The sequence below is a fragment of the Mastigoproctus giganteus genome, chromosome 10 (assembly GCF_048544385.1).
Source record: "Mastigoproctus giganteus isolate SK-2022 chromosome 10, ASM4854438v1, whole genome shotgun sequence".
Classification (NCBI taxonomy): domain Eukaryota; kingdom Metazoa; phylum Arthropoda; class Arachnida; order Uropygi; family Thelyphonidae; genus Mastigoproctus; species Mastigoproctus giganteus.
The window spans coordinates 88,487,046-88,512,342 of record NC_143584.1 but is presented as its reverse complement, the minus strand read 5'-3'; the positions used below and the strand labels follow the sequence as shown (position 1 = coordinate 88,512,342).

General features: G+C 36.9%; 1 protein-coding gene across 2 annotated transcripts in view; it reads left to right on the top strand.

Annotated features, from left to right (window-relative positions):
* Positions 1-25,297, top strand: part of LOC150079140 (vacuolar protein sorting-associated protein 11 homolog) — a 697,977-nt gene that overhangs the window by 66,368 nt on the left and 606,312 nt on the right. The window contains exon 5 of one of the 2 annotated variants that reach the window (XM_090382204.1): positions 14,289-14,357. In XM_090382204.1, coding sequence (XP_090238330.1) covers positions 14,289-14,357 — 69 coding nt within the window. Of the gene's footprint in view, positions 1-14,288; positions 14,358-20,700; positions 20,735-25,297 lie in introns of those variants that run through there. The other variant, XM_090382205.1, reaches the window with a different exon arrangement.

Sequence of the window (25,297 nt, the reverse complement as noted above, 5' to 3'; positions counted from 1 at the left end):
GGTTGAAATTACTGGTAAGATTCTAAGATGGATTGCTGGTTGACTGCAGGGCAGAGGGTTATGGTTAATGGATATTCTTCAGATTGTTGTAACATCAAGAGTGGGTTCCTTCGAGGATCCATTGTTGAACCATTGTTGTTTGTCATTTTCATAAATGACATTGACAAAGGGATAGAAGGGCGATGTCAAAATTTGCAGATGACGTAAAGATTAGCAGAGTCATTAATGATCAGTGCCAAGCAATGCTCCTTCAGGATGACTTGAACAGACATCAAAGATCGTCAGGGAAATGGCAGCTATGTTCTAATGCTGCTAAATGCAAGGTCTTACACCTGGGGCATAGCAACCCACAAATAAATTATACACTTTGTGAGGTTGAATTAAAAATAGTGGAGGAGGAAATGGATCTGGGAGTTACAATACGGACAGATATGAAGATTTCTGAACAGTGTAAACAGGAAGCCAGGAAAGCTCATGGTGTCCTATTGATAATTTGTCGAACGTCATCCTGTAGAGATAGGAAGTAATAATCCCACTGCATAAGGCAGTTGTAAGGCCACATTTGGAATAGTGTGTTCAAGTATGGAGACCTCATCTGAAAAAAGACACTAAGCTTCTTGAAAGGGTCCAAAGATGGGCAACTTGAATAGTAAGATCAGCAGAAAGATGACTGTATGAAGAAAGACTCCGATTATGCGTGTTAGGATTTGACAACCGGGCACCTCAGAGGTGACCTGATTGAGGTTTACAAAGCTCTGAGTGGGATTAGTAAAATGAATGAAGGTGGAATTTACACTGTTATAAAGAATTGCAGAACGAAACTAGGCTCATCAAATCAAAATTACAGTGGTTGAGGTTTGGATTAGATTGTAGAAAGTTCTATTTTAGCCAGTGAGTCTTTGATAGCTGAAACAAGTTGCCCTTGCAGGTAGTTGAGATTGACAGTTTGAATAAATTCAAAGGTCAACTGGATACTTACCTGTGTGAGAGGGAAGCATATAATTTGTGTTTTCTTATCTACTTGGTTGGGGTTTTTTTTTGCCAGTGCAGAAAAAGCCAGACTTCCTTGCACTATATGGCGAATACTATTACTACATAGAATGCGGCATTAATTTCTCTCCTCCAGGTACAAATTCCTTGAGAACCACACTCTGTTTGTCGAAAAACATGATTGCATTGTCTGGATCCTGGACTTCTGTAAACAAAACTTTTAGGGGCTTGACGATGATTTTTAAGTCCACTGCATGCTCTAATGCTTCTTCTCTGGGATGTACTGAAACACTCCCCTCACCTCCAGTGACAATACAGTTTAGGAAATTAGAATTGGCTCACAAGTCTGGATGAAGTCTTTGCATGGTGACACTGTTAGTTGCTTGTTTATTCATATGAAGTTTTCCCGAGAAGTGCAGACAAGTTGCCAGAGCAGCTCATGGGGTCTTGTCAATGATATAAGGCAATGGTCAGGCAACAGTACTGCATACAGGTCTGTAGGCCTCATTATAGGAAGGATGTAGAGCTGCTGGAATGAGTACAGAGAAGGGCAGCGAGATTGTTGAGGGGAATGGGGAGGTGCTCTTACCAAGAAAAGCTTAAGTTCTGCAAATTGCAGTGTCTGGAGACTAGGCACCTAGGAGGTGATCTGATTGAGGTGTATAAGGCATTGAATAGTTTGAGCAAGCTTAATGCTAATGGAATTCTTCCTCTTGCTCAGATTGAGGAAAGAGAGTTGCAGAATAGATGTGAAGAAATTTGTCTTTAGCCAGCGAGTCGTTGATTGCTAGAACAAACTTCCATCTGTTGTAGTGGAAGTTGATAGCTTTAAATAAATTCAAGGAAGAACTGGAAAAACTTTTGCAGCAAATGGATAGGTGAAATAAATGGGATTTTTTTTTCTTTTTGCTGATATATAAGCTTGCTTTCTTGCATCATATGCCACTACTAATGCTAATGCTTATCCACGAGGCAATTGGCATAGTTTTTGCACAGACCTACCTTTTCCCTAAATCTTCATGTAGAATTTAATGAATCATCTTATTCATGTCCAACTCATCAGCCATCATTCTGAGGGTCAAATGATGTTTCTTAATGTTTCATATGTTTCTGTTGCAAGTTTTTTCAGTTTAAAGCAAAATTTGATATTTGTTCATTGCTCTATTGCAAAAGTTAATAATGTTAATGAAACTGGATATTGCTTGCAATCTGTTACCCTACTGGAAAATCTCTGTATCACCATCTGTTGGAAGAAGTTTGAACTACTACTTCCATTTATTTTCAAACTCTTCGAACATGACTGCAATAGTCTAGGAACTTTACAGCCACATCTCATATGCTGTGACTTCATTTATTGTTTATTTAAACAAAAAAATAAGATTTAAATATTGTAAAAATTTCAGCTTAACAAGTTGAAATGGTTACAATTTGAATGCCGACCGGGCTAGCCGGGTGGGTAAAGTGCCTGCCTGGCAACCCAAAGGTCGCGGGTTCGATTCCCGCCTCGGGCTTGGATCAAAGTACTGCAAAAACCTTGGGAGGTGCATTATGGCCACAGAAGCTTATGCGCCAACTACTACCAATTAAAAAAAAAAAAAAAAAAAAACAATTTGAACCACTAGCACCACCATTTAGTTATTATAAATGTTTACAGATGTATAAATTAATTTGTTGTAGCTTAAATTTTACTGAAATGTGCTCCAAAACTGCCCAACCACTAAGTATACTTATGAAAAATTTTAAAATCTGGCATTTCTCAATCCTCAGGGTTGTCAGCTTTTTAAGATTGTACTGCATAAAGAAAATAAAAAATTGCCAACAATCGCTACCCATTTATGTGAATATATTGAAAAAAAAATAATTTAAGTACTTCAGCAGCATAACTACTTAGAGTTAAGTACATATATGTAATACAAATATCATAAGTTAGCATGGGCTTGCTTAGAAACTATCTGCAAATGTTAAATAGGTATACAGTAATACCCCGACTTACACGAACTCGGATTTAAGCGGTTCTTGTTTTTTTCGTTTGGTGTATATTTAAAATTAGCTTACCAGTGATTTGGAAGTCAAATCATAAAGCTTGGGTGACAGCTTCCGTTTTTCAGGACTGGTTTGGTCACCACTTCATACCCGAAGTCGAACGTTATTGCAAGTCTAAACAGATTCCATTTAAAGTGATGCTTCTTATTGACAATGCACCCGGTCACCCTCCTGCCACCCTAATTAATTTCGACCCACGTGTGAAAGTTGTGTTTTTGTCTCCAAACACAACCAGCCTGCTTCAACCGATGGACCAGGGAGTCATCAAACCATTCAAGGCTTACTACAAGAGGTGTTTGTTTGCACGTCTGAATGAAACTATGAGACAAAATAGTGAGATATCTGTTAAAGACTTTTGGAAACAATTCAGTGTTTTAGATGCCGTAAGAATCATTGAAGAATCTTGGGATGAAATTCACAAAAAACATTGAATGATGTCTGGAAGTAACTTTGTCCATTTTTTTTCAAAACAGAGACAAAAACAATGCCAGAAACTGATCATGTCGCTCATGTGATAGAAGAAGTTGTTAATCTTGCCAGGCAATTAATTTGGAAGTCAGTGGTGATGATGTCAACGAGCTGTTGGATTCACATAGTCAGAAGCTGACAATGAATGAGCTCATAGAGATGCGTGAGCAAAACGTCACTTAACTATCCGACACTTCAGATGCAGTTCCACCAGCAAAACACATGACAATTGCAAGCTTGACAGAAGGTCTCAGCTCAATTGAAAAGGACTTAAAAATTTTAGAAAACAGACTCCAACAAAGAACGCGTTATAGCTACAAAGCAAGGAATAAAAAAATTATTAGCTTGCTACGAAGAAATTCTGCGTGAAAAAAAGAAGGCGCTGTGTCGTCAGACCAATTTGTTAGATTTTATGAAGCCATCGACATCGAAATAACTTTTTTACATAACCCATTTATTTTTTTAATACATATTTTGTATTAATATGTATAAATAACTGCAATTTTATTAAATATTTTTCTTCTAAACTAGTGTTTTTGTTAGTCCTTGGTCCCAATTAAACAAAATTTATATGTATTTATATGCAAAGTTTTACCCCGACTTACGCGAATTCGACTTAAGCGATTTTTGTCGGACCCACCTATCGCGTAACTTCTGGGTATTACTGTACTGTACAAAGACATAACCAATGAAAAATCAAGAGTAGATAGCTGGAGATTGAAATCAGAGTGAAAAAAGTTCTGGTAAAAGGAATAAAAATGATATCTTTCATTTGTTAGAATGTTTTGGAATCAAAATACGAATCAGTGTGATAAAACTAGAGGTAGTGATATCAGATGGCTGAAGTTCAGATAAAATACAAATTACTATGAATTTATTTTATCTTGTGTTATATTATATTATTTTATCTTATGATAAAATACAAATTAGCATTTATTTAAACTAAGTAAGCATAATTTACCTGAATATGCTAATCTATATATATAAAATGCTTAGGTATGCTGCCTAACGATTAGCAGCTGGCAACAACTGCTAAATTGTTGCCAACACCTGTTCACGTGGTTCTCCTCGCATGACCACCATACTTGGCATTTTTTATTAATTTTTGTACTAACGTTTTTCGACTGAAGAAAGGCAAGCTATGCCTGAAAGGTAACTGCTGTTTTAACTGTTTATTTTTTCTGTCTTTACTCAGAAAAAAAGCTGAACTTATTAACATAATCAATTTAAGTTTTAAGAAGTGTAAAAATGGCTGAACAGTGTGTAAGAACTTTGAGAAACTATAGAATAAATGCTAATGAAACATTAGAGGAGAGATATAATAGACCAAGAGACCGAAACAAGACTCTACAACCACGAAGACAGACAGAAAACATCGAAGAAAGAGAAGCAAGGTTGGAAATGAGAACTGCTGAAATGCAGTAGAACTAATCAAATAGAAGACCCAGATGTGAATAATCAACAATCTGTAATTAATGTGGAAGAGCATGATAATGAGGAATCCTTTGATTCAGCAGAAATACCTGTAGATTGGAGATGTGCAGGAATATGTGTTACAACTGTGAGTATTGCAATGCAAGATATTGGGGACATGAGTTAAACACATCGAATAAATACACTAATTGCTGTCATGATGGAAAGGTTTCACTTGATCCACTGTCTGAGATAACTATTATGAGAGCTGCTTACAGGGGATACATGTGAAGCAAATAACTACAAATAAAATATACGAGAGTACAACTCAGCATTGGCATTTGAAATGGGCGCAGAGATTAAATTACTGCTTGGAAATGGTCCATACTGTTTTAGAATACAAGGCCAGATTTACCATTTGGTCTCACCCCTATATTGAAACAAGGCAAATAAGCCAGGATATGGACAACTTTATATTTTTGATTCTGCTGAAGCAACAACAAAACAGCTTGAGAAACAATCAAACCATGGGTCTATGGCCGAGGTAATGCAACAATTGAACGAGATGCTGCGACAAGTTAACCCATTTGCTGAGTCATATAAACAAATGCATCAAATAACCCAGGTAAATCCAACAATGAATGTGCTCGTGGTATTTATAGAACACCTAGTCTTAGATAAGAGATGATATAATGCACCTACAACCAAATGGCACCTCCGTAGCCAGGTGGGCAGGAGCGGCAGTACATAGCACACGCTTCTTGATTAGACCGGGGTTCGAGCCCGTGAGCACCAAATACGGAGGATGCGGACAGGTCAGGGAATGACCACCGCATATCCCCCGGAGCAATATGGTCTTAGTTGCTAATGCTCCTAAAAACCAAAAAATAATAATAACATCCAAATAGGAGGTTGCTGCAATATTTGTTGGAGAAGACGGGGAACCACTTGCAAATAGAGACATATGCATAAATTCCACAGGTGACTGCTGTATAATTATATCACCGCTAAACAAGAATAGAGACCCTATAGTAAAGACCCTATCCATTGCTATTCCCGTGCGGAAAAGGTGGTTGGCACAAGGAACTACAACACGCAGAAGAGAGAGGGAGAAGAACTGCAAAATGTATTAGAGTAACACAGTTACAATTCTTTGCTTATAGATATGTGTTGAGACTTTGTTTAAGCCTAATTCAGCAATGGAAATTATTTCAGCTATTGTAGATGCCTATGTGAAGACGGAGGGATCTAGATTAAACTATTTAGGCCATAATCAGAAAGATCTGCAAGTGGAAATGTACCGTGGACTATTGGATGCAGTAGAAGCAAGAACTCAGAACCAAAACTTGAGAACACGGAAGATGATAATTCTGCTTTCGATTTTCCAAGGCAGCCCAGGGTACATGCAACAAAATTATCAAGATGCGATGGCAATTGTACGAAAGTTTGGGCGACCTGATCTATTCGTTACATTTACTTGTATTCCAGCCCAGCCTGAGATTGTGAATGCAATGGAAGGGAAGCAACGACCCAAACACAGACTAGAATAACTGTGCTAGTGTTCAAAATAAAACTTGCAGAACTGCTTGACGACGTTCTCAAGCGGAGTCTTTTTGGTACTGTGATAGCCTTCATCTACTTGATAGAGTTCCAGAAACGTGGACTACCACACGCGCACATACTCCTTGCTCTGTCTACAAATTCTAAAATACGCACAAAGGATGATATTGACAGAGTCATAAGTGCAGAGCTACCATGCTTAAAAACAAATCCAAAGTTGTTTGAAATTGTCAAAAAATGCATGCTTCATGGTCCCTGTGGTGCACTCCATGCACAATCTCTGTGCATGAAAGGTGTATGCAGTAAGGGATTTCCAAAAGAGTTCACAGATACAACAGAAGAGAATGTTAACAGCTATCTGATATATAAGAGAAGGGAAGGACCTGCTGTTAAAGTAGGAAAGTGTGATGTGGACAATAGATGGATTGTACCTTATAATTCATGGTTGTCAAAATTCAATGCCAACGTTAATGTGGAAGTGTGTGTCTCCGTGAAGAGTGTAAAGTACCTCTATAAATACGTTTATCAAGGTCATGATGTGTCATCTGTACGATTACAGAGGGAAGGTACTGATGATAGTTTGGTCTTTGATGAGATTCAGACTTTCTTAGATGGATGGTACGTTAGTGCACCTGAAGCAATGTGGCATTTAATTGAGTTTCCGATGTCAGAGAAGTCACACTCCATTATAAGATTGGCGGGGCACCTACCTGATCAACAGCAAAGGATCTTCCAAGAGGGCAGAGAGGAGGAGGTCTTGCAGTGGGAAATGTCTACAAAGACCATGCTTGAGGCATGGTTTGAATTAAACAGAACAGATGTGCAAGCAATGCTATGAAATTATGCAGAGATACCAAAGTACTATGTATTTGACAAAAAATCAGGCAAAGAGGTGGAGATGGTGTTATTGAATGTATGCTTGTTGTAAGTGTTCAAGACAGTGAGCTCTACTATATATGCATGCTTCTTACAAGAGTTACAAGTTTTGAGCATTTGCGAACCGTCAATGAGCAACTCTGTGAAACATTTCAATAAGCTTTCAGAGAACATGGATTTTTGAAAGGAGATAGGATTCAGCCTGGTCTGTGCTTGTTGACAAGAGAGTACCCCATCCCTGCTTCTACAGGGATGGGGTACACTTAAATAGAAAGGGTGCAAGAATATTTGCTGATGCTATCGAGGCAGTGTTAGGTGGGTCGGAAAACTGCTAGCTTGGGGGGGGATACACAGACTAAAAGGTTAACAGTGGCTGCAGGCAGAGACAAAAGTGATTCTTGCACTGCTTCTATTAGAATGAGCAGCAGCCTGGAAAGCAAGGTAGTGGAGATTTCCAGGACTGCTGGAAAGCATAGTGGAACAAGTAAATACATGGGCTGTGTTAGGGTAACGAAAAGTAGGAACAGTTGCATGTATACTTACTTGTACACCAATGCTAAGAGTATAGTTAATAAATTTGATGAGCTTGAAGTGCTAGTCAAGACATCAAAGGCAGATATTGTTGGGATATCAGAGATGTGATATCACACAGACATAAGCAGTGCAGAATTGGAATTTGGGCAGTACAATGTGTATAGAAAGGATAGACAGGAAGGAAAGGAGGAGGGGTTATGCTGTTAATTTAGAAACATAAAATCTAAGGAAATGCATCCAATTGGTGGACAATGCAATGCTCAGTCTGTTTGGTGTGACATAAGCACCGGGAAAGGAAAAATGAGAGTAGGTGTGTGCGTTATAGGCCAAATGAATCTGATGAGTATAACAAGCAATTGTGCAGAGAAATAGAGCGGACCAGTAAATCAGAATGTCTTATAATGGGGGATTTTAACTTTGCAGATATTGACTGGAACTAGTGGGTTGGTCACTCGCACACAAGCACACATTTTGTGGATTTATTGGATGACTTTATCGATTTACGGCTTTTGTGGATTTATTGATTTACTTTATGACTTTTGTGGATTTATTTAATTTTCTACAGCAACATATTTGTGAGGCAACCAGAGGGAGTAATACTCTTGATCTGATTATCAACAGTGATTATTCATGCATTAAGAAATTGAAGATAAATGAACCACTGGGTGACAGTGATCACAATGCACTGATGTGGGAATTACTTAAAGATGTAACTACCATCAAGGCTAAAGGAAAGGGCTTTTGCTTTCGTAAAGGTGGCTACAGGGGTCTGAGACAGTTTTTAATTCTGTACAGTGGGATAAACTGATGATGTTACCAACATTGAATTCTAAATGTGAGGCCTTCAGGGACTTAATTTTGGAGGCTACTAGGCTTTTCATTCCAACTAAGAAATACTGTTCAAGGTTTAGGCTTAGATGGATGTCAGATGAATTAATGAGGCTCGTGGCAGAGAAGAAAAATGTATGGGATGCATATAAACTATCAGGTAACACAGAAGCCTATGGCAGATATAAATTAGTCTGTAATAAAATCAAAAAGGAAGTTAGGGAGGCGAAGGCAGATTACGAGAAATCTTTGGCAAAGGATGCAAAAAAACAGCCAAGAGTTCTGTACTAATGTAAACTCTAGAAGGATGGTATCAATCAGATTGAACCACTTAACATAGATGGGTTGACTATTGATGATCATGTTCAGGTAGCTGTTAAACTGAATGGTATTTTGAATCTACATTCACACATCAGGAGTTATTCAATGAGAGGAATGCCAGAAGGTTATCAAACTCTAACAGGGAGCTAAGTGATTTTGTAATAACTGAGAGCAAAGTGGAGGAGAAATTGTTGAAGTTACACATAAAAAATGCACCTGGGGTGGATGGGATCTATCCAGTTATATTACTTGTCTGACCAGCCATAATTATGAGACCTTAACTGGACTCGGGCACCTCTGTAGCCAGGTGGGAAGGAGCAGCAGTGCGTAGCACACACTTCTTGATTAGACCGGGGTTCGAGCCTGTCACCACCAAATACGGAGGATGCGGAAAGGTCAGGGAATGACCACTGCATACTCCCGGAGCAATATGGCCTTAGTTGCTAATGCTCCTAAAAACCAAATAACAACAACAACCCTGGACTCAGGGGAGGTCTCCATGGACTGGAGGTGTGCAAATGTATCACCAATTCACAAAGGGGGTTCAAAAGGTGACACAAGTAACTATAGACCTGTTAGTTTAACTTGTGTTCCGGGAGACTAGGCACCTGCAGGATCATCTAGACAAGACTGCAGTAATAGTAGACACAGCATGGGTTTGTTAAAGGGAGGTCTTGTCTGACCAATTTGATTGGATACTATGATGTGGTCACAAAGGAACTGAATGCCAAAAATAATTTTGATATCATATACTTGAATTTCAGGAGAGCTTTTGGTACTGTTGCACATGGAAGACTGCTGTACAAATTGGAGAGGTATGGCATTAAGGGTAAGTTGCTACAATGGATAAAGGGATGGTTCAGTGGGAGATGACAGAGAGTGGTAATCAATGGGCACTGCTCTTCGTGGACTAATGTTATTAGTGGAGTTTCCCAGGGTTCGGTGTTGGGCCCATTGTTGTTTTGTATATTTATCAATGATATTGATGAAGGTATATCAGGTTTAATATCCAAGTTTGTAGATGATACAAAGGTTGGTAGGATTGTTAACAACAGTAAAGACAGTATGCTACTCCAACTGGATCTAGATAAGTTGGGAAAATGGGCTTGAGAAGTGGCGAGTGAAGTTTAACATTGACAAATGCAAAGTACTGCATATGGATAGCAATAACTGAAGAGAAACGTACCGACTGTGTGGTACTACCCTCAGGGAATTGGAAAGGAAAATGACCTGGGGATAGGGGATAATTGTGCAGGAAGTTTGCTGAGCAGTGCAGACAGGCTGTGAGGGCAAGTTATAGTCTTGTCAATGATATATAGGAATTTTGCTAGCAGGGACAGGGATATGATTATTCCGTTGTACAAGGCAATGGTCAGGCCACACCTAGAGTACTGTGTACAGGGCTGGAAGCCTCATTTTAGGAAGGATGTAGAGTTACTAGAACGAGTACAAAGAAGGACAACAAGATTGGTGAGTGGAACAAAGGGGGTGCTCTTACCAAGAAAGGTTTAAGTTCTGCAAATTGCAGCTCCTGGAGAGTAGGCACCTGCGAGGTGATCTGATTGAGGTATATAAGGCCTTGAATGGGTTGAGAAAACTGTATGCTGATGCTCTTGCTCAGATTAAGAACCTGAGGGGCACAGTTTCAAATTGAGGAAAGACAGTTGTAGAATAGATGTGCGGAAATTTGCCTTTAGCCAACGGGTAGTTGATTGGTGGAACAGACTTCCATCATTTGTTGTGGAAGTTGATAGCCTAAATAAATTTAAGGCTGAGCTGGCATTTGGAACGAATGGGAGGGTTGAAATGGGATGGTTTTTTTTGACTGATGCTGCATAAGCTTGCTTTCTTGCATTGTATGCCTTTACTAATGGTAATCAGCATTAGCATTAGTGAAGGAACATGATGCAAGAAAGCAAGATTATATAGCATCAGCCAAAAAAAAAAAAAAAAACCCAACACACACACACCATTCTCATTTCACCCATGCACTCGCTTCAAATGTTTGTCTAGTTCTGCCTTGAATCTGTTTAAGCTATCGACATCGAAAGATGGAAGTTTGTTCCAGCAATCACCCGCTTGCTCGCTAAAGGGAAACTTCCACACATCTATCCTACAACTGTCTTTCCTCAATTTGAATTTATGCGATCTCAGGCGATTATTCTGAGAAGAAAAAGAATTCCATCAGCATTGAGCGTGCTCAAACCATTCAAGGCTTTATTCTCCTCAATCACATCACCTTGCAAGTGCCTAGTCTCCAGACACTGTATTTTGCAAAACTTAATCCTTTCTTTGTAAGAGCAACCCTTTGTTCCATTCACTAATCTTGTTGCCCTTCTCTGTACTTGTTCCAACAGCTCTACATCCTTGCTAATCTTGCAGACTGTCTACACTGCTGAGAAAACTTTATATCTGCCTGCACAATTACCCCCAGGTCCTTTTCATTCTCTACCACTGTCAGTGTAGTAGCACAGAGTTGATACGTTACTCTGGGGTTACTGCTTCCCATATGTAGTACTTTACATTTTTCAATGTTGAACTTCACTTGCTACCTCTCAGCCCATCTGCTCAACTTTTCCAGATCATGTTGCAGCAGTGTACTGTCATTAGTGTCATTAACAATCCTGCCAACCTTTGTAATGTCTGTAAACTTGGACATTAAGCCTGATTTATCATCATCAATATCATTAATGAATACAGAAAACAACAATGGACCCAACACTGAACCCTGAGGGACTCCACTAATAACATTAGTCCACGAAGAGCAGTCTCCATTGATTACCACTCTCTGTCTTCTCCCACTCCACCATCCCTTAATCCCTTTATCCAAGCTAGCAGTTTTCCGACCCACCTAACACTGCCTCAATGGCATCAGCAAATATTCTTGCACCCTTTCTATTTAAGTGTATCCCATCCCTGTAGAAGCAGTCTCTCTTGTTAACAAGTACAGACCAGGCTGAAAAAATTCTACCCCTTGAGCCTTGCACAATCTTTTTCGTGCCGAATTGACTGACAAGGCTCTCATCATATACTCCTTCCTATCGTGTGTGGGCAGAATTGCAGACACCTTAAAATTCAGCCCTAACTCACGGCTTTTTTTTGAGATTGACTTTTACTTGTTAAGTAATTCTGCCGGTCTCCTACTCTCAATATCATTAGTGCCAACGTGTACAACAATATCACCCTTTGTGCCTTGAAAAGCATTTTGTGCCATCAATTGTAATGATATGGCACAACATGCTTTCCAAGACAATGAAGGCACGTACACCAAGTTATATATGGTTACTGTTTGCAATGATATGTGTATTTGGAGAACCTGAAGGTGTACCTGAACTATGGGAAAGACATAAGCAGGGCATGACTGAAGATTTCATAAGACATTATCCTGAAGAAACTGGCTCTCTGTATGCCCTTTGAAATAAACAAAATTTTGAAAAATTATGGTCTGAGCCTTCGAAAAGTGCATCCACCTGCTGTTGAAATGGTCACAGCACCTCTGCATTGGTTGACAATCAATTGACGTTTTGGAAGAACAAGCCAAAGCGATCGCAAATACAGAAAAATTAAACAATGAACAAAAAATGGCATTTGACCTTATTCTTGATGCCATATACAATAAGTCAAACACTAATCATAACTTTTTTTTTTAGATGTTTTGGCTGGAACTGGAAAAACATTTCTTTACTCAACTATACTACATACACACCATATGAGGCAAGGGAGATAGTGTTACTCCTGTTGCATCTACAGGTATTGCAGCAACTCTGTAAGTAGGGGGCAGAACTGCTCACTCTACGTTCAAGATACCTCTGCTTCTGAATACAACTTCAACATGCAATTTAAAGCTGAACAGGGGAAGCTAAGGCACTTCTACAATCAAAACTGATAGTGGGGGATGAAGCACCAATGACTCACATTCACACCTTTCATGCAGTAGACAGACTGCTGTGCGATCTGACAGGATTAGACAGGTCTTTTGGAAAGAAAGTTATACTACTAGGCAGAGACTTCAAGCAAGTCCTACTGGTGAAACTACGAAGCTCAAGATCTCTAACAGTTGCCAGTTGTATAAAGAAACATAGGCTATGGACCAAATTCCATGTACTGAAACTTACATGTAATATGCGAACAATAGCAATCGAGAAGGAATTTTCAAACTGGCTATTAGAAGTAGGTGATGGAAGAAGTGGTGCAACTATAAGTTTGCCTACAGCCTGTTTTTCAAACACACAAGACCCTGTAGAACAACTCTATGGTGATATTAACTTCAACACTGTTACAGCTCAGCAACTCAAATGCAAAGAAATACTAAGTGTTACAAATGAGGATTCTTTTGAACTAAACAACAAAGTGTTAGACCGTATTCCTGGAGAAGCGACTGTTTACAAAAGTGTGGATACTGTAGCAAGCGATGATCATGTACCAAGTGAGCATCTGGCATACCTTGAAGAATTTCTCAACAGTTTAATACCAACAGGAAGGCCTCCTTACGAGCTAAATCTGAAAGTAGGTGCTGTAATTATGCTACTACGGAATCTTATGCCATCAAGGGGACACTGCAATGGAACAAGATTGATAATTAAGCGGCGTCTACAAATACACATTGTAGAGGCTTGCATAATAGATGGATTGAACTTAGATGCTGTTCTCATACTGCGAATATCTCTTATTCCATCTGATACAAATATGCCTTTCAAATTCAAAAGAAGACAGCTTCCTATACATTTAGCATTTTCAATGACCATCAACAAGTCACAAGGACAGACTTTTGAAAGAATGTGTTTATACCTTCTGAAACCTGTATTTAGTCACAGGAACTATATGTTGGTCTCTCAAGAGTTAGATCAGTGGGCTCATTAAGTGTTGTATCTGAGAAGAATGAAAATTTTAAATGTGTTTATAATGAAATTTATGAACAAATAAATGAAATGTGTTGATATTTAATTAATAACCTTTAAGATATGATACTGATGGCTATGTTATGCCGGGTACAACTAGTAATTTAAATATATTTTTCTTTTTTTAATCCTTAATTACACCTTTAATCTATCTTTTGCTAATTTTTGTTTTTGTTTTAGTACTGTTTTGACAAGAGTACCAAATTGAATCCTTCACAAAATTTATGTAGTGCTTTGAAAATATATTAAAAAAAATTATCTCTAAGCTTTGAATTATATACTAACAGTTCATATTATAGGTGCTTTTATTTTGTATGTTATTCTCTAGATAGCAATATACAAATATTTCTTCTTTAGACTGGTCGAAATAAAGAGCCTTTATGTGTAAGAATTATACGAGCTGTCCAAGGGATTACACCGTCCCAAGTAAGTATAATTAATTTTTAAATAAGTTTAAATACTTAAAATAAATCTAAAATATAAATTAATTATATTTTGTAGATTTATTTTGAGAAATTAAACTTACTCATATGATATAAACTTAAATAATTTTTCATATGATTCATTCTTTCTTCCTTGAAAGCAAAGGAAACAATTTCAAACAGTTAGAAAAACAGCTTGTTTAGGGACCATTCGATATCTTAAATTTAAGAATTTTTATTGGTTTGAACTCAGCAGTATTAGTTGTAGACTTCATTGCTTTTCAAAATATTTTTTGGCCAAGTAAAAAAAACATTGTAGACTGTATCTATGCATGCAAGGACTGATCTAGAAAACAGGAGTGCAAACTTTTCACACTTGTGTGCCACTTTTCATCCATATAATTAGTAATGCCCCCACCCGACTTACCTGATGTAATTAAAATTTGATAAAAATTTTGGTTGTGCTTACTTAAAAAAACCCTTTTTGTTATGCATAATGTTATTTATAATTTGAAAACTATTAATAATGTTATTAGTTGTTTTTTTACACATAACAGATTGAATAGCCATATTACAATATTTACATGATTTAAAAGCAAATACAGTCAGTCCTCGTATAACACATGGTTACACTACCTGAATTCGATCATACACGATTTATAAATAGGGGAACGATATTGTATATAACACAAACCGAATTCACTTATGCACGATTCGCCTTTGTGTTTTCAAGAAATGGCAGTCGGACCGAAATCGCCCCAAATAAACGCAACACGATAGGAATGAAGAGAAGATTCTGAAAATGTATTTATGTTTTTTATATCAGTGAAGGGGAAACGCATTTCACCATAATAACGTAAAATTCCAGCTATCGGTATTATCACAAATGCAATTAGATCAAGTTTACTACCAGTTTATAACAGATTCCACTAGCAGGAACGCAACTGGAAATTGTTTTTATTGTTTTATGGTAGTAACCCCCAGAAATGTGCTTTTGTAAAATGTGAGCTAGTGAGGTGTTAATAGAGTTGTCTCTGCCTTTACAGTGTTGTTTATTCAGTTGCTACATGCGCACAGCTTTGTTTATGTGTATCAAGCATGCCTCCTCATTTTGTAATTGTGCTTTATTTCCTAAAAATGAGTAAAATACTTAAAAGGTGTGAAAAGGAAGCGTCCTGGTGAAGACACTACAGATTCAGAGGGAAAAAGAAAAGCAATATTGATAAACAGAGGCGGACTGGGTCAAAAATTCTTACCTGGGAAAATTTATAGTGGCCTCATACTAGCGTTTATGGCCAAAATCACACCGGCCTCTGACCCAATGTGGTTTCCCTGGTAAGGCTTATGGCCAGTCTGCCTCTGTCGATAGAGAAAAAATATGAAATTGTGAAACGTTTTGCGCGAAATGAAAGACCATTGTGATATTGCATGTGTTACAGGCCTAAATGAGGCGATGCCAAGAATTATAAGAATGCAGAGAAAATAAAAGCAACTTTTATAGTAGGAACAACTCAAAGTGTAATTAAAATCCATTAGATTAAGACACAAAGAATTGGAAGAGATGGGACGGCTGTCATCTGTTTGGATAGAAAATCAAACAGAAAACAAGTTTGCTTACGATAGAAGCAAAAGCATTAGCAATATTTTATTACGTAATAGTCGTAATAAAATATGTAAGTATGAGAAGATGCGCTTGGAGGGGCTCCTTGACTTCTAGAGCCCCGAGGTTTCTGTCCTGGAATTTTAACTGTTGTATGCATTAAAGGAATTTCTTTTCCATGAACATCTTCCATGTAATCCTAAAAGTTTTATAGAATTTATTGTGTTTGGTAATGTTTTGATTACAAATGTGTGTTCAATCTTGGGTGGTCGGCACCTAACCCTGTTTTTTCCATAAGGCCTGTTGTTTATATTGCACAATTTTGCATTGCACGAGGGTTTCTAGGAACACAACTATCGTGCTGTACGAGGACTGCCTGTACATTAAAATCAAATCCATTAAAATCTTGTTACAATGAATATTGTTTTAATTAAAATTTCACGTACAGTGAATTATTTATAAGGTCCACCTAATATATATTGGTTAGCAATGAAAGAAACATTTTATTGTGAAATTGAGTGGTACTGTGTAGCCCATATTTTAAGTGTGCTGTGGACACATTTTCTCAAAGAAAAAACATGGAAGTTTTAAAAGATGCAACAAAAAATTCATTATCGCATACTTCATTAGTTTTCTGCCATTTGAATGGTTATACTTTTTATTATTTTTTTTTTTTACCCATACTACCCAAATATTTTGATTGCATTGAAGTTGAATGTTTTGTTAATGCAAAGAAAAAAAAAGTTAAACATTATAAACAAAATTAATGTATTAATTTGTGAACAATAACAATAAGTTTTATCTTCTGTGCTGTATTTCTTGATGCATCTTATTGTATTTCTTATAATAAAATATATTTACAAGATGACGCTCTCTAAACAAAATATTTTTACATGTTTGAATATTTAATCACCGTTTATTTACTATTGGTTTTAAAGTTGATATTTAAGTAAAGAGAAGTTTGATAAAGGAAATATAGGATGAGGAAGAACTGTATGGGATGAAGATGGAGAAAGGTTATTGAGAGTATTAGATTTGCAGGTAATATAGTACTGGTGGCAGATTCTGAGGAAGGATTGTAGAAATTGGTTAATAGGCTAAAGGAAAGTCGTGGCAAGTTTGTAATGAGAATAAATATTGGAAAGACAAAGGTTATGAGAGTGTGAAGAGGAAAGGTGCGAGTTAAATATTGAAATAAGAGGGGAGAGAATAGGTGAGAAACTACAGATATTTGGGAAGCTTAATGGTGGAAGAAGAGAAGAATGGCAGAGGAATAAGAATAGTAGTGGGTAAAAAATGTTTTGAGAAACAAAGAAGAATAATATGTGGGAGATTTGAAATTGGTTTAAGGAAAAGATTGGTACAGTGTCTGATATGGTATGTGGCATTTTATGGAGTCGAGACTTACATTGAGAATGGAAGATATTAGAAGATTGGAAAGTTTTGAGATGTGGGTAAAGGGGAGGAAAAGATAAGTTGGGCCAGTAAAGTGAGAAGTTTTGAGAATGCTGACTGAGAAGAGATGTTTGAACGAAATAATAAGAAGGTGGAAGAAAAATTGGATCAAACGTGTTTTGAGATGAGGGATTAACAAAAATAAAAAGTTGAGAGGAAGAAGCCCAGAGGAAGATCGAAAAAACTGATAGATGAATTAACAGGGGATGGTGGATGCCCACAGATGAAGAGGGTTGAGGATAGGGAGATATGGAGAAGTAGTTGGGTGAATGCATGGATGCCTTTGGCTGAACACTGATAATGAAATAAATTTAAGTAAAAGAAAGTGAAAATTGTTAATTCTGTGTATTAGAAAAAGTGCTGTACAATTTATTTATATAAATAATGATATATTTGAAATAATTTTTGGAGATATTCATTAAAACGAAATTTCCGTTCAATGAAATGATTCCTGCACACCCTTAAAAAGTTCATTGTAACAGGAGTTTACTGTATTTTTAATATTTGTAAAATAATAAGAGGAGTTTACCTCAATATAGAACACTTCTGTATCATACCCTCCAGAAATTAAAACGGGAAAAACGAAAAAATCGACAACTTACCGGTACATTAGAGTAAAATATAAATAATTAAATAATTTAAAAAAAACAATTTAACACAATTCAAATAAATTTAAAACAATTAAAAATCAAATTAATGCAATTAAAAGAATCTAACGAAAATATTCAAAACGATTTTTCTTCCTGAAGCTGACAACGCTTTTCGACCGTATGTCGTGATCACAGGAATGAAAATTACCGAATCGGGTTAAACCTGAAACTTAAATAGTGATTATTTGTCTTCGCGCATGTGCGTAAAGGTCCACACATCAGAGATCAAATATGGCCGCCGAACATTAACAGAATTCGCGTGTAATTTAATTTCTACGGTTTCTGCAATTAATAGTCGCGTATAATTACGTTGAACATTAAGTATTTTGGCCTCGTTAAATAAAAAGTATGTTTTTTGTTAATGGCATGAAAGGCTAATTCTGACGCTGCTGAACGAGAAGCACGAACAGAGGCTTCATGTTGATTTACACGAATATTAAGAGAAAATTGCATCGAACCTTGGTAAGACAAGTCGCAATCACCGCAAAAAATGTTGTATACCAGATCATTAATTTGTGTTGCGAACGCGGAAAGAACCGAGCGATTGTTCAGTATAGTGTGTAACTTCCGTATTGGCCTGGCTACAATTTTAAATTCGGTATCTTTAAAGAATCTATTAAGCTGTTTGTGCCACTGTTCAACATATGGGACAGAAATAAAGTATTTTTTGATATTACTATTGTTGATTGGTGTAGTATTTTGTATCCTATCCTTAGCCTGTACCCTAATTCGGTTTATTGTGGCAATGGAATAACCCCTGTTTAAGAACCTGCTAGTTAATATTTGTATTTCTGAGTCCAAAGCAGATTCCGTCGTTGAATATTTATAGGCATTTAGAAATTGACTAAAGATAATCGATTTTTTGTAGGTGAACGGGTGATAGCTATTATAATGTAGAAGCATACCGGTGTTTGTAGGTTTTCGATAGATGCTAAATTGTATTTTATTCGAGTCCCGGGTAAGCGTGAAATTTAGAAAGTTTAATGACTTTGTATCCGTATCCTCCCTTTCCAATGTAAATTTGAGTCTAGAATGAATATATTAAACGAATGTAAAATGTCTTGGATAGTACTACTATCAGTAATAACTAGAACATCGTCTAAATACCTCCCATAGTATGTGATACGGGGTAGAAAAGGTGTCAAATGTATATGCTCAATCGTTCAGAAATAGATCTCTGATATTAAGCTGCTCAGGCTCAAACCCATTGGTAATCCAAAAATTTGTTTGTACACCTTGTCTCGAAAGGTGATGTAGTTGGCCTCAACTAACAGTTTAATTAAGTGAAAAATTTCCTTAATAGATAGCTTCGTATAATTAATCGGTGTCGAGTTTTTATTTAACATATCCCAAATAATATCTGATGTGTATTCAATGTTTACATTCGTATATAACGAGGTAACATCTAGTGAGAATAAATTGTCATTGTCGTCGAGTCTACAGTCTTTAAGATTATTAAATAATGTATCATAGTTCTTAATCCCAAATTGTATTACCTGTCTAAAGGGTTTTATAATGTTATATACATGTGTGGCTAAGGATGAAAATGCCGAGTTCCTGTAGGAAACAATAGGTCGAATAGCAAATCCAGTCTTGTGTAATTTTACCTGACCGAAATGTGCAGGAATATTGTATGTTCTGGCCTTCAATTCCTTTAACTGGGCCATAGCAATGTAGTCGTTTCCATGTTTGCAACACAAATTAATGATCTGGTATACAATATTTCTTGCGGTGATTGCAACTTGTCTTACCAAGGTTCAACGCGATTTTCTCTTAATATTCGTGTAAATCAACACGAAGCCTCAGTTCGTGCTTCTCATTCAGCAGTGTCAGAATTAGCCTTTCATGCCATTAACGAAAAACATACTTTTTATTTAACGAGGCCAAAATACTTAATGTTCAACGTAATTATACGCGACTATTAATTGCAGAAACCGTAGAAATTAAATTACACGCGAATTCTGTTAATGTTCGGTGGCCATATTTGACCTCTGATGTGTGGACCTTTACGCGCATGCGCGAAGACAAATAATCACTATTTAAGTTTCAGGTTTAACCCGATTCGGTAATTTTCATTCCTGTGATCACGACATACGGTCGAAAAGCGTTGTCAGCTTCAGGAAGAAAAATTGTTTTGAATATTTTCGTTAGATTCTTTTAATTGCATTAATTTGATTTTTAATTGTTTTAAATTTATTTGAATTGTGTTAAATTGTTTTTTTTAAATTATTTAATTATTTATATTTTACTCTAATGTACCGGTAAGTTGTAGATTTTTTCGTTTTTCCTGTTTTAATTTCTGGAGGGTATCATACGGAAGTGTTCTACGTACTATATTGAGGTAAACTCCTCTTATTATTTTACAAATATTATTATCAACGTAGAACATATTGAGTATTACAGCTCTGATTCATACTATCTAACTGTATTTTTAAATATTATAGTTAACATATATCTGGCTCTAAATATTGGATAAAAAGAGATCCATTACTTACAATATAAATAAATGTGAACACATTTATTGAAAACATTTTTAAAATTTTAGTGAGATGGATGTGCTTGTGATTATTAATCATCAAGGCGATCCATCTTGGGTTTTATTCCAGGAACTGCTACTCAGAACTCGGGTTCCACACCCACACGAGACATTAATTAGGAGAAGGTAGCTTCATAAAGGTAAGTTGAGATGAAAGGTAAGCTCGCTTCAACAGCCTTTGTGGAAAGATGTATATTCTTTGTTCGTGGACAATCAAAAGATAACAATACTTTTTTTTTTGCTTTGAATTCTATTTTTAATGTGGAGTCATTTTATGAACTGTTTGCAATTTAAATTTAAAAAGATAAAAAGTATTCTGTAACCAGCAGACTTGTCCATTCGCCTACCTAGGAACTTTTCATATAGCTTGCCGTGGAGATTTTTAAGGTCAATTTTACAACAGCATTAATCTAAGTGTGATTTAATATCTGTTTTTGGAAAATTTGCTGAGGCACTCAAACATTTTGCATGATCCTGTTTCATATTTATGTTTCCAGAAAGTGAGCTTTTTCTAAGAAAGCAGAAATGCCATCACTTATTGATAAAATAATACAATTTTCCCTTATAGTCATTAATTTTTTTCAAAAATATCGTTGGGGTTACACAACTAAAAACCATCTTTCATTGCACAGTTTTTCAGCTTGTTAGGTTATAATCTTAAATATAAAGTTGGAATCTATTCTCTTAATGATTGCTGTGAAGAATCTTTTCCCATGAAAATCATGAAATTTCTGAATGAAAAAGTTTTGTAACTCTGTTTCATTATAGGAAATGGAAAATAACCAGCTCTGTAAGGGTTGAGCATAAAGCTGCATGTCCGTTGAAGAAACATGGAGCCACGTTTGTTTTGCACAATGTTGTAAGATGTTTCACATTTGAAAATTACTTAATCATCTTTGGTAAACAAACTGTCTATACTGGAAGAACATTATTGCATCATGTTGCCATTTGTTTTCTCTATTTAAAACTAGATGCAACATTGTATCTACACTGAAATAACAGTTTGTAGTTTGTGGCAACATGTGGGATGAAGACATTTTAATGGCAGCTGCTTGTGTAGTAGTTTCTGTGAGTACATCATGAAAATGAAAGCACAAGCATTGGGTTCATTCAACGCTTGTGGAAAGAGAAAGAGCAAAAGAGAAATGTGGAAAGAGAAAGAGCAAAAGAGAAATGTGGAAAGATATGTATATTCTGTAGACAACGAACATATGTAAAGATATGTTTGCTATCTCCAAAAGGAAATGAATTACAAAGGGATTTGAGGAATGACGACCTCTTATTGGGAGAACTTCATACAGATGGGAGCTTCAAAAACTTCGTGCTGTGTGGGTCTAGCTCTGATGCGGAGTTATTACTTGGGAAGATTGAACTGATAATACAAAAGTAGACACAAACTTCAGGGAAGCTATATCGCTCCACGAACAATTAGCTATAAAACATTACAAATTTTAGTGATGTGATTTGTACCACAGTTTTGTATATTTATTCAAGATTTCAAAACTGGCCATTTTTAAGATAGTAACAGAAGTATATATATCACTAATAAAAGTGCTTGAAGAAAAATAAAAGGTAAGTAGATAATAAACTTTTTATTGGTTCATAATTTACAGATCAACTTGCACCATTTGTAATGCTCGTTAAACTAAATCTGTATAATTCTCAACAGGCTGAGAGTCTAATACATATGTTTCTGTAGGTGTTGCAAGAGGTGTGGAAGTGTACGATGATCTTGAAGGATATGTTGATTGGCAATATTGCATTTGAGAAACCGATGGATTGTGTGAATATGGTTGGCTTTGCGTAAGCAGCCATACAATGTTATATTTTCCCATACTTGTTCATATGGAATATTCAGTATTAAATGTTCTACAGTATTTTGAGCAGGCAGTATGCAGATTTATAATTTTACAAGCTACATGCTCCCCAAATACAGCATAGTTGTCCTGCTGTCACTTGTTGTTGTGTATTTCCTTCATCAACTTGTAAGCCTCTTCTTTTCTGAAACCATCATCAGCTTGTCATTTGGGTGCATTTTTAACATGTTTGCCTTTGGGAAATTTAAACACTTGGTTAGTGGTATTCATGGTTCCTGCTATTTCTGCAGCAGAAGTTGATGTCTTTTGGGTTTATTTTCTTGTGTTACATTTTCAAGAGTCTGTTCTGCCTCTTCTTCTTCATTGTCAGATTTCTGGTGGCTGAGATTTAATAAAATTATTATTTTTCTTTCATTATTCAGAACTTCTTTTGCTTTTGGTTCAAGAGTCTGTCACAACAGATTAATGGGGGATTCATACAGTTGGGAAATTTCACATGAGGTGTGATCGCTAATATCGTAACTCTAAAACTCTTCTTCTGTCTCATTGTGCCAGATGCATGATCCATATATATATATTACTGCAGTTATTTGAAAGCAGAACATTTGCTACAAAAAAATTCCTCCAATATTAGAGATATTTTTTTCAGCCTGGACTGTACTTGTTAACAGGAGAGATTGCTTCTACAGGGATGGGATACACTTAAATAGAAAGGGTGCAAGAATATTTGCTGATGCTATCGAGGCAGTGTTAGGTGGGTCGGAAAACTGCTAGCTTGGGGGGAGACAAAGACCAATAGATTGACAGTAGCCACTGGCAGAGGTGAAAGAGATTCTTGCACTGCTTCTATTACAATGAGCAGAAGCCTGAAAAACAAAATGCATGATAATTCAGAGACTGCTGAGAGCCATTGCGGTACAAGTAAACACATGGGTTGTGTTAGGGTAGCTAAGAATAGAAACAGGTGCAGGTATACTTGCGTGTACACCAATGCTAGGAGTTTAGTGAATAAATTTGATGAATTTGAGGTATTGCTCAAAACATTAAAGGCAGATATTGTTGGGATATCAGAGACGTGGTGTCACACAGATATAAGCGATGCAGAACTGGAATTTGGGGAGTACAACGTCTACAGAAAGGATAGACAGGATAGGAAGTGGGGAGGGGTTATGCTATTAGTTAAGAAACGCATAAAATCCAAGGAAGTGAAGCCAGTCGACATCGCTGGACAGTGCAGTGTTGAGTCAGTTTGGTGTGACATAAGCATTGGGAGATCAAAATTGAGAGTAGGAGTGTGCTATAGGCCTAATGACTCTGATGAGTATAATAAAAAATTGTACAGGGAAATAGAGTGGGCCAGTAAATCAGAGAGTCTTATAATGGGAGATTTTAATTTCCCAGATATTGACTGGAATCTGGGGGCTGGTCACTCACACACTAGCAGGGCTTTTGTGGATTTATTGGATGATTGTTTTCTACATCAGCATGTTCGAGAGGCAACTAGAGGGAGTAATACTCTTGATTTGATTATCAGCAGTGATTCTTCATGCATTAAGAATCTGCAGATAAATGAACCACTAGGTGGCAGTGATCACAGTGTGCTGAAGTGGGATTTACTCAAAGAGGTAACTACCATTAGGGGTAAAGGGAAGGGTTATTGCTTCCGTAAAGGCGACTACGATGGACTGAGACAGTATTTAAATTCTATAGAGTGGGACCAACTGATGATGTTACCAACAGCAAATTCAAAATGGGAAGCATTCAAAGAACTTATCTTGGAAGCTACTAGGCTTTACATACCAACTAAGAAATATTGTTCAAGGTTTAGGCCTAAATGGTTGTCAGATGAACTAATGAGACATATGGCAGAGAAGAAAAATGCATGGGATACTTACAAATTAACACATGACACAGAAGCCTATGGTAGATACAAGTTGGTCTGCAACCAAGTTACAAAGGAGGTTAGGCAGGCGAAGGCAGATTACGAGAAATCCTTGGCAAGGAATGCAAAGAAAAATAGCAAAGAGTTCTTTACTTATGTAAACTCTAGAAGGAAGGGGATGAATCAGATTGGTCCACTTGATATTGATGGGTCAACTCTTGATGATCCTGCTCAGGTAGCTAACAAACTAAATGAATATTTTGCATCGACATTCACACATGAGGAGTTATTCAGCGAGGGGAATGCCAGAGGTGTATTCGACTCTAGCAGTAAGCTAGAGAATCTTGAAATAACTTGGAGTAAAGTGGAGGAGAAATTGTTGAAGATAAACACAAGAAAGGCACCCGGGGTGGATGGGATCTATCCAGTTATATTAAAGGAGGCAGCAAAGGAAGTAAGCAAACCCTTAGCCATAATTATGAGAGCTTCCTTGGACTCAGGGGAGGTACCCGTAGACTGGAAATGTGCAAATGTGACCCCAATTCACAAAGGAGGATCAAAGGCTGACACAAGTAATTATAGACCTGTGAGCTTAACTTCTGTTCCAGGAAAATTAATGGAGGCACTGGTTAAAGAAGCACTGCAGGATCATTTAGACAAGACTTCAGTTATTGCTCGGACACAGCATGGTTTTGTTAAGGGGAAGTCTTGCCTGACCAATTTGATTGGATACTATGATGCAGTCACAAAAGAACTGGATGCAGGGAATAACTTTGATATTATATACTTGGATCTTAGAAAGGCTTTTGATACTGTTGCACATGGAAGACTGCTGCACAAATTGGAGCAGTGTGACATTGGAGGCAAATTGCTGCTATGGATAAAGGGGTGGTTGAGGGGGAGAAGACAGAGAGTGGTAATCAATGGGAACTGCTCATTGTGGACCAATGTTATTAGTGGAGTCCCTCAGGGCTCAGTGTTGGGTCCATTACTATTTTCTGTAT